The sequence below is a fragment of the Lathyrus oleraceus genome, chromosome 5 (assembly GCF_024323335.1).
Source record: "Lathyrus oleraceus cultivar Zhongwan6 chromosome 5, CAAS_Psat_ZW6_1.0, whole genome shotgun sequence".
Classification (NCBI taxonomy): Eukaryota; Viridiplantae; Streptophyta; class Magnoliopsida; order Fabales; family Fabaceae; genus Lathyrus; species Lathyrus oleraceus.
Genome location: NC_066583.1, coordinates 489853982 through 489863607, shown reverse-complemented (window position 1 = coordinate 489863607; position 9626 = coordinate 489853982). Strand labels below are relative to the sequence as shown.

The window sequence follows — 9626 nt, the reverse complement described above, 5'->3', positions numbered from 1 at the left end:
TTAAACTACAATTTTCTAATTACTCGTTTTGACCCGTGCGCGACTGCAGATCAAGTACATTTGAATTTATCTGGTTGTGCTTGTTCCAACAGTAGGACAGTTAGTACGATTGTGACCTGGTTGACGACATGAACTACATAATTTAACCATTTAGTTCGCCGTATCCATTTCGGTTCAAATGCGGGTGCTGTTTGGGCGACCATTTTTCTTCCTTCGCATAACTTCGTTATGTCAGACGATGTCCCCTTGATATTCTGGTAAGTAATCCTCTTTTGCCACTACGGAAAAACTAATTTTATAAACATTTGATAGGCTGGTGACTTTGTAAACATCAGATAGCAAGTAGGATGGATCCCTTCGAACTTTTAAACATGCCGCAATGACATGGGAGCAGGGCATACGAAAGGCTTGGAACTTTCCGCAGTCACACCAACCTCTATCTAGTTCGACTCTGTATTGTGTCATCGGCATGCCCTCATTGTGATCCATGGACTCGGCAATACTATACCAACCTTTAGTGCGGTCAAACATCGTGACCACATGTGCGTTTACTTTGGCAGCTTCATGTCTAATGAATTTCATTGAAGCATCACTAAACAACTGCCCATATTGCAACACTGAACTCCATTTGAAACGTCTGGTCTCAAACATCGCCCATAGCCTAAAATGTGTTGCCTGCACCAAAGCGGTTATAAGTAGGTTACGGATGCCTTTGAAGACAAAGTTCATTGATTCCACAAGATTTGTTGTCATGTGGCCCCAACATTGACCATCGTTGTATGCCCTAGTCCACTTCTCCAATGGAATACTGTTGATCCACCGTATTGCATCTGCGTTTGACAATCTTATTTCTTCGCGGTAGTGTTTGAAAGAAGGTTCTGATAATGCGTAACCTACATTGACAACCTTCTTCCGCAATGTCTTATCTTTGATTTCCCACATAAAATTCTGAGCAATATGTCTAATATAGAAGACATGCGTCAAAGGAGGATCTTGTCAACCATTATCAATGTTATTATATGCACTAATGATTGAAGGGTGTCTGTCGGAGATCAAACATAAATTAGGCTGAGGTGCAACGTGCAATCGGAGATTTCTTAGGAAAAAACTCCATCCCTCAGCAGTCTCCCCTTCAACAAGGGCAAAGGTGAGTGGAAAAGTGTTGTTGTTGCCATCTTATGCCACTGCCATCAGTAACGTTCCTTTGTATTTCCCGTACAACCATGTACCATCAATTTGTATAATAGGTTTACAGAAAGAAAAACCTATGATTCATCGTTGATACACCCAGAAAAGACGGTGGAATATTCCATTTCCAATATCACACGTCCCGTCTGGTGTATACGCGGGCAACATTTCCAACTTGACAATAGTCCCTAGAGCATACTATTTTAGAGCCAACAGGTATTTTGGAAGTTGTTTGTAAGACTCCTCCCAATTTCCAAACACTTTTTTAACAACCTTTGTCCTAGCTATCCATGCCTTCCTATATGATGGAGTGTACTGGTATTATGCTACAATATGTGAGACTATTGTACTCACCTTTAACGACAGATTGTCGCCAATGACAGACAATATTTCATCGCATATTAGCTGAGAGCTTAGTTTCTGATGATCTTGCATTGGTTTATCAACATGCATGTGTGAACTTGACCCATGGATCCAATCTCCCAAGAATCACTCCTCTTCTGGTACGAAGCTGACAACCTGAAAAGGTAGTGCTCATTCAGACAATAAATTTTGTACCTCAATGCATTAGTTCTATCAACTCTGAAATCAGCTGATAGTTCCATGTGAAATTTTTTAATTGCTTTTACACAATCCTCTTTTGTGCGAAATGTGTCTCCTTGTTTCAAAGATCCTTGCATTTGCACATAAGGATTGTACCATATATCTGATGAAGGTTCATCAGAACCCAAATTCAACCTTGTCATGTGTTGAGGTGGACAGTATACATGACTAGCTGGTAATATCTCCTCTTCCTCATTAGCGTTCACCATTGAATCAACTAAGATCTCGACTTTTTCTTCTTCGTCATCTGCAACATTCACCTCAACTTGTTCGTCATCAGTTTCACAAAACACTTGTGACCGATCAATGAACTGAGACACTTGTTATTATTGTTGTGGTAATATATACAACTCTATATCGTTGTACCCAGATTGTTCGTGAACACTCGAGAATATCTCGACATTTGTATGTTATCACTCTCTTTTTACTTATTTCGTATATCTTTCTTATCTATGTGTGTATTATATATTACTTCTTCTTATTGTATTTCTTACTTATGTGTTATTAGGACCCAAAGCATTTTCGATGTCGTGTACATGAATATGTATCCCACGATCCTTTGATAGAACCATATATTAGAGGATGTGGATTTGGAAATCTCCTCAACATAGTCTCATACTCGGTGGACTACAAATTCATTCTTGCTTTGTTGGAGAGATGGAGACCCGAGACCCACACATTTCACCTTCCTTTCGGTGAGTGTACCATCACACTTGAGGACGTATATATGTTGTTGGGTCTTCGTATAGATGGTAAGGATGTGAATAGTAGAGTTAACCGAGACAATCTATCTACAATGAATTATTGGGTGTCCACTTTGTGTGACGACTAAACTGAGGGAGAGTCGTCCGGTCAAACTAGGGGGCAAAGTATAAATTTAAAATATCTTAAACAATATTATGCGAGTATAATATTGTCCGAAGAATCAACCGAGTACGAAAAAATAATTAAAGACTGATGTTATATTATGATTTTATTTGGTAATTTTTTATTTTTAGAAAGTACAGGTAATTCAGTAAATGATGACATGGGTGTTGAACTCTATTACGGAAGCGTCGTTGACCAGAGCCTCCCGGATATTGGAAAGAAATAATGACACATCTATCAAATACCGCTGGAACTTTCGTCGGACCTTCACACCAGCCATCATCCGATCAGGTCAGCACGCAAAGACCTCAAACACCTCAGGAAAATCGTGGAAGACCTCGAAGACAAAGTAACGCACTTGGATGTGGAACATGAGGACGTTTAGATCGGACCGATCATTAAATTTTTGTCAATCACATGTAACATTTATTATATCATAAATAAAAAAATTAACATTATTTTTTATTATTTAATAAAAAAGAATTAAAAAAATAAAATTAAAAATAAAATAATACAAAGGTGTATGCGCCAGATGAATTGACGCATACACCACATGTAATAAGCATGCGCCAGAGACATCTGACGCCTCTTCATCTGACGCATATGTTTTAAAATGTGGTTATTTTAAAAGAAAAAAATATTTTAGAATTTATTTTAAAAATTCTGATTATTTAAAAAACAAATCCTACATTGTCCTACACGGTTTTACATTACAAACTAAACTAGAAAGAACCCATATGCGTAAGAAAGAAGTACTTATTCAACTATTTGTATTTTAATATTGAGTCAAATAAATTCGTAATCAATGCTTAAGTAGTCAGCTAGCCTTCCCAAATATGCTTAAGATGCAAAATGAGAATTATTATATGCATTGTTTTAATGCTCACTTGTCACAGTCACATCGGTGGACAAAAACCGTTGAAATCCGCAAAACCTGAATTTTTTATTGGTTAAATGGACGGACCGGGTCGGTTTATTCACATTCGAGAAAACCATTGACATACCGTTCTTTGCTATCCATTCACATAGATCTTGATTTCCTTCCATCTTTTGCTAATACAAAATGGCTGCAACTATGATTGGAAGTGCTTTCCTCTCTGCAACTGTTCAAACCTTAGTTGAGAAACTTGCTTCCAAAGAGTTTCTTGATTACTTCAAACAAACCAAGTTCGATGACTCACTCTTGGAACAGTTAGGACAAACACTACTCACTATTCAACCTGTGCTAGATGCTGCAGAGGAGAAGCAGATCAACACTCCTTCTGTCAAACAATGGCTTGATGGCTTGAAAGATGCTCTCTACGATGCTGAAGATCTGCTCAACCAAATTAGCTATGATTCACTTCAATGCCAGATGGAGAACACGCAAGCTGCAAGCAAAACTAAACAGGTCTGGAACTTCTTTTTTTCTCCTTCTACAAATAACTATGAAGAGATCAATTCCCAAATGAAAAAAATGTGCTTAAACCTCAAACATTTTTCTGAAAATAAAGATATCATTAGTTTGCAAACTAAAAGTGTCGGAGTTTCTCGTAGAACACCTTCAACTCCTATGTTCAATGAATCTGTCATGGTTGGTAGGAAAGATGACAAAGACAAAGTAATGAACATGTTGCTATCACAAAGCAGTACTAACCAGAACAATATGGGCGTAGTTGCAATTGTAGGCATGGGAGGTGTCGGAAAAACAACACTTGCACAACTTGCTTACAATGATGAAAAAGTTGAACATCACTTTGATCTCAAAGCATGGGCTTGTGTATCGGAGGATTTTGATGTTTTTAGAGTAACCAAAGCTCTCCTTGAATCTGTCACTTCAAAAACATGGAATGACAGTAATCTTGATATTCTTCGAGTTGAGTTAAAGAAAAATTTGAGGGACAAAAGATTTTTCATTGTGTTGGATGACTTATGGAATGACAGTTATTCTGATTGGGATGAACTTGCATCTCCGTTGATATATGGAAAAAATGGAAGCAGAATGATCATCACAACACGCCACAAAAAAGTGGCAGATGTTGCACGCACATTTCCTATTTTTTCATTAGATCCTCTATCCCATGAAGACAGTTGGTTTTTACTCTCCAAACATGCATTTGGAAGTGGAGACTTTTCTGAAACTCAACACCGAAACCTAGAACCAATTGGCAGGAAGATTGCCAGAAAGTGTGGTGGATTGCCAATCGCTGCAAAATCACTTGGAGGACTATTGCGTTCGAAAGTAGATACTGCAGAGTGGATTGAAGTTCTGAACAACGACATATGGAAGTTACAGAATGATAATATTTTGCCTGCATTGCGCCTGAGTTATCAATATCTTTCCTCTCAATTGAAAAGATGTTTTTCCTATTGCTCTATTTTTCCAAAGGACTATCCGCTTGATAGGAAGCAATTGGTTTTGTTGTGGATGGCAGAAGGCTTCCTTGATCATTCTCAAGACAGAAAAACAATGGAAGAAGTAGGTGATGAGTTTTTTGCAGAATTGTTATCCAGATCATTGATTCAACAATTGCATGATGATTATGGAAAACAAATATTTGTCATGCATGACCTTGTTAATGATTTAGCTACTGCTGTATCTGGAAGAAGTTGTTACAGACATGAATTTGGCGCTAAGAGCTATGAAAATGTTCGTCACTTGTCATATAATAAAGAAACATACGACGTTTTCAAGAAGTTTAAGACTTTCGACAAATTCAAACGCTTGAGAAGCTTCCTTGCCATTGAATTTCGATGGGCAGAATATAATTTATCAAGAAACGTGGTCAATTATTTGCTACCCACATTTGGAAGGTTGCGTGTGTTATCGTTGTCAAAATATATAAACATCACCACGCTACCCGTTACAGTTGGCAATTTAGTGCAGTTGCGCTATCTAGATCTCTCTCATACTGAAATCACAAGCTTGCCTGACACCATATGCAACCTCTACTACTTGCAAACCTTGATTTTATCTGAGTGCTCAAAACTCAAAGAATTGCCAGAACATGTTGGAAAATTAATTAATTTGCGTCATCTTTATATTGATAGGACAAGCATAATAGAGATGCCGAAGCAAATTGCTGAACTAGAAAACCTTCAAACTCTAAATGTTTTTGTAGTAGGAAAGAAAAATATTGGTTCAACTGTTAGAGAGCTTGGGAAGTTTCCTAATCTACGGGGAGAATTATTCATCAAGAACCTGCAAAATGTCATTGATGTCATGGAGGCAAGTGATACCAACTTGAAGAGCAAAGAACATATTGAGGTATTGACGCTACAGTGGGGCAAGGAAACTGAAGACACACTTAATGAAAGAAATGTGCTTGATATGTTACAACCATCTGCAAACCTTAAGAAATTGAGAATTGAATTGTATGGTGGGACACATTTTCCTAGTTGGTTGGGAGATCCATCATTTTTTAACATGGTGTCCCTCTGTATTGATAATTGTGTGAATTGCACGACACTTCCACCACTAGGGCAGCTACCTTCTCTCAAGGACTTGCAAATTCGTAGAATGAGAATTTTGGAGACAATTGGACAGCAGTTCTATGGCTTGGCAGCAGGAGGTTCCAATTCTTCGTTCCAACCATTTCAATCCCTTGAGAATTTGGAATTTGCGTACATGGGAAATTGGGAGGAATGGTGTCCTTTCCGAGACAACATGTTTCCTTTTCCTCGTCTGAAAACTCTGAGGTTATTATGGTGTCCCAAATTGAAGGGACATTTACCTACTAATCTTCCTTCCATAGAAAAGATTGATATAGATTGTTGCGACCATCTCTTAGCAACACCACCTACTCAACATTGGCTCTCCTCAATAAAAAAGATTTGTATTACGGGAGATTCGAATTCAGAAAGCAATACTGAAAGGACCCGATACTCATTGCTCGATAGTGATTCTCCATGTCTGCTGCACACAATAGACATATCGAGGTGTCATATGCTAAAATCTCTACCTAAAATGATTATAAACAGCACCTCTTTTCAACGCTTGGATCTCTATGGTATTAGTTCTCTCAATGCGTTTCCAACAAACGGTTTACCCACTTCTTTGCAATCACTTTGTATCGAAGAATGTGAGAATTTAACATTCCTACCTCCTGAAACATGGAGCAATTACACATCACTTGAGACTCTTAAATTAGAAAAGAGCTGCAGTGCACTTACCTCCTTCCCATTGAATTGTTTTCCTGTGCTCCAAGATCTTTCAATCAGGAAATGTAGGAGTTTGGAATCTATTTTTATTTCAGAAACTTCTTCTTGTAGCTCATCGACCCTCCGATCTTTTGTTGTCAGTGATTGCAAGGAACTTAGATCACTACCTCAACGGATGGACACACTCACCGCTCTTGAATCGATAACTCTATGCATTCTTCCAAATTTGAATTTATCATTATGTGAAGGAGCTTTCCTACCTCCGAATTTACAATCAATTACTGTTTATTCTGTGAGGATAACAAAGCCAGTAACAGAGTGGGGTCTCCAAGGCCTTACTCGTGTTCGTTCAATGGAGATCAGAGGTGATGACATTGTTAAGATGTTGCTCAAGGAGCCGTTGTTGCCCATTTCCCTTGTGTCTGTACAATTCAAAAGTTTCTTTGAAATGAAATCCTTAGAAGCAAATGGACTTCGACACCTCTCCTCTCTAGAACGCCTTTACTTTATTAATTGTCCAGGGCTTGTGTCATTGTCAGAAAAAGCCTTTCCCTCCTCGCTGAAAACACTTTATTTCTGGGACTGTCCAAGACTAGAGTCATTGCCAGAAGACAGCCTCCCTACCTTTCTTGAGAAACTGACCATTACAAGTTGTCCATTGTTAGAAGAAAGGTATAAACGGAACGAATATTGGTCCAAAATTGCTCACATCCCTGTCATACAAATACATGAGCAACTCACAATATGAGCCATGACCATTGAGAAGCCAAGAGAATGAAGAATTCCCATCATGTTTCAGGTATGAATGTTACTTTTTGTTTGTTTTATGTCACTGGCCAATAAAATTATTATTGTTTAGTTATAAGGTATATACTTGTGTTCATTAATATTTTCAAGTTCCACACTAATCAAATGAGATTTTTAATTCTTCATGCAATGGTTTTTAATCAAACTAAGGCAAATTATTAACTAGATTTGTCTGTCATTTCCAGAGTCCAGGTAATTCGGTAATTCAATTGGATGTGTTTGTTCTTGTGGCTGACATTGATTGCTAAAAGACTGAGCTGAAAAGGAGAGATGAATTTGGTTGCCACAGAAGGTTATTGTGTGTTCTCTTCTCCAACACTGCTACATTTTCTGATGAATGCAGTGCTTAGTTTTTTCTTAATGTACTCTTTCTATCTTTTGAACCGTTACTACAGTGAGTGAGTGTTGTTATTAACATGACTTCAGAATTATATACAATTCAAGAAACAATACAAAAAGATACCATTAACTAATTTAGTTCTATGACTCATTACATCATTAAATAAATTATCAACTTCCTTGCCTATATCATCAAAGAGCTTTTGTAACTCACACAACTAACTCTGCAAATCTTTGGCTGCATTATTCATCTCTTCATTTCCTTTACACCCTCATTAGCAAGATATCTACCAAAACATTCTGATGGTTGAATTGCTTTCAAATACATTCTAGCCAAAGAATGTGACTTTTCCTTTTCCATCAAAGTTAAATTCAAATAATGAGTTAGAGAAAGCATAGCTTCAAAAGCTCCAACACACTCATGGTATAGTTTAGATACTCTTCAACGGAATCAACCTTCCTTGACTCATTGGATAATCACTTTCCATTAAAAGTTTTGCAAAAGCTTTGTTGATGAATGGCAAGAGACAAAAACAGCTTTGAAACCATGACAAAGGCAAAGTTCCTTCTTAGACGAGAACAACTGATCTACAGGGGTTGAATAGATCGTCAATTAAAAATTCAGTTTTAAAAATATTTTTTATGGTTATGCAAAAGCGATTCCGGATCAAAAACTCGTCTATCCGAATCCGTTATCAAAAGATCAAGATATGCGTCTAAACCGAATTGAGTTAAGTTTAATACAATGTCAAGATGAGAAATATAATTGATATGATTTTTTAACACACGTTTCAATTTTATATCACTTTGTTAAACTATTTCCAATGAAGCAAGTTAATAGGATTGATTTGAGCAATTTGCCAAACACTTATTTACAATGATCACCAAACATAATTTCTCTATGTGTTAATAATGGTGGAATCCAATTACAATTATTAGATTGCAATTCTCTTCACAAAAACAGTTGGAAAAATAATCCAACACTTAAAAAAATTCCGCAATTAACTATTGCACACTTAATTCAAAAGAATTTCAAATGTAAAGGAGAGAGAGGGAGGGGAAGGGAGAGGAAAGGAGAGTATAGTATAATAGATTTTCAAATAGCAATTACATAATAGGTTGCAGTCGCGAATCACAACTCTTGATATTTCAAAGAAACCTGATCAATTGCGACCATGTTGTAATTTCAGCGAAAAGAAACTATGAGTCAACCTATAGAACTTCATGTGTCGATGCATGAAGGCCAGAGAAAAGTAATTTTTGAAAACACGACTTATGCATCGACTCATAGAAGAGAAATATCTTATACGCGTCGACCTGTAGCATGGGTGAGTCAACTCATACCGTCTAGAGAGTTTTCTTAAAAAAATAAGTCTTCATGCGTCGACCTGTAACAGCCATGAGTCGATGCATGCTGAGTGAAAATAACTTCCCACATTATTTGTGCAGTATGAGTTGACCTGTTGTTTTTATGAGTCGACCTATAAAATCCATTTTGACACAACCTTATTTTTGACTTAGGAAATGACTCTAAGCGGATAAAAATGATTCTAGGATGATTATACATGTAAGTTTAAGGAGTGCCTTAGAGGGGGGTGAATGAGGAACTTAGACGATTTTCCGGATTTTTTACGGTTTATTGATTTTTACTTTCTTGAGATGCTTATGTGATGAAAAGCGGT

General features: G+C 37.2%; 1 protein-coding gene across 1 annotated transcript; it reads left to right on the top strand.

Moving 5' to 3' along the window:
• Positions 1-3536: 3536 nt before the first annotated feature.
• On the top strand, positions 3537-8082 carry LOC127085654 (putative disease resistance RPP13-like protein 1). The gene is made up of 2 exons (XM_051026145.1): positions 3537-7597; positions 7791-8082. Exon 1 carries the CDS (start codon positions 3722-3724, stop codon positions 7544-7546), a length of 3825 nt encoding a protein of 1274 aa, XP_050882102.1. The 5' UTR covers positions 3537-3721; the 3' UTR covers positions 7547-7597; positions 7791-8082.
• Positions 8083-9626: the final 1544 nt, after the last annotated feature.

Coding starts and splice junctions, on each gene's coding strand:
- LOC127085654 (XM_051026145.1), top strand. CDS start 3,722: ATGGCTGCAACTATGATTGGAAGTGCTTTCCTCTCTGCAACTGTTCAA.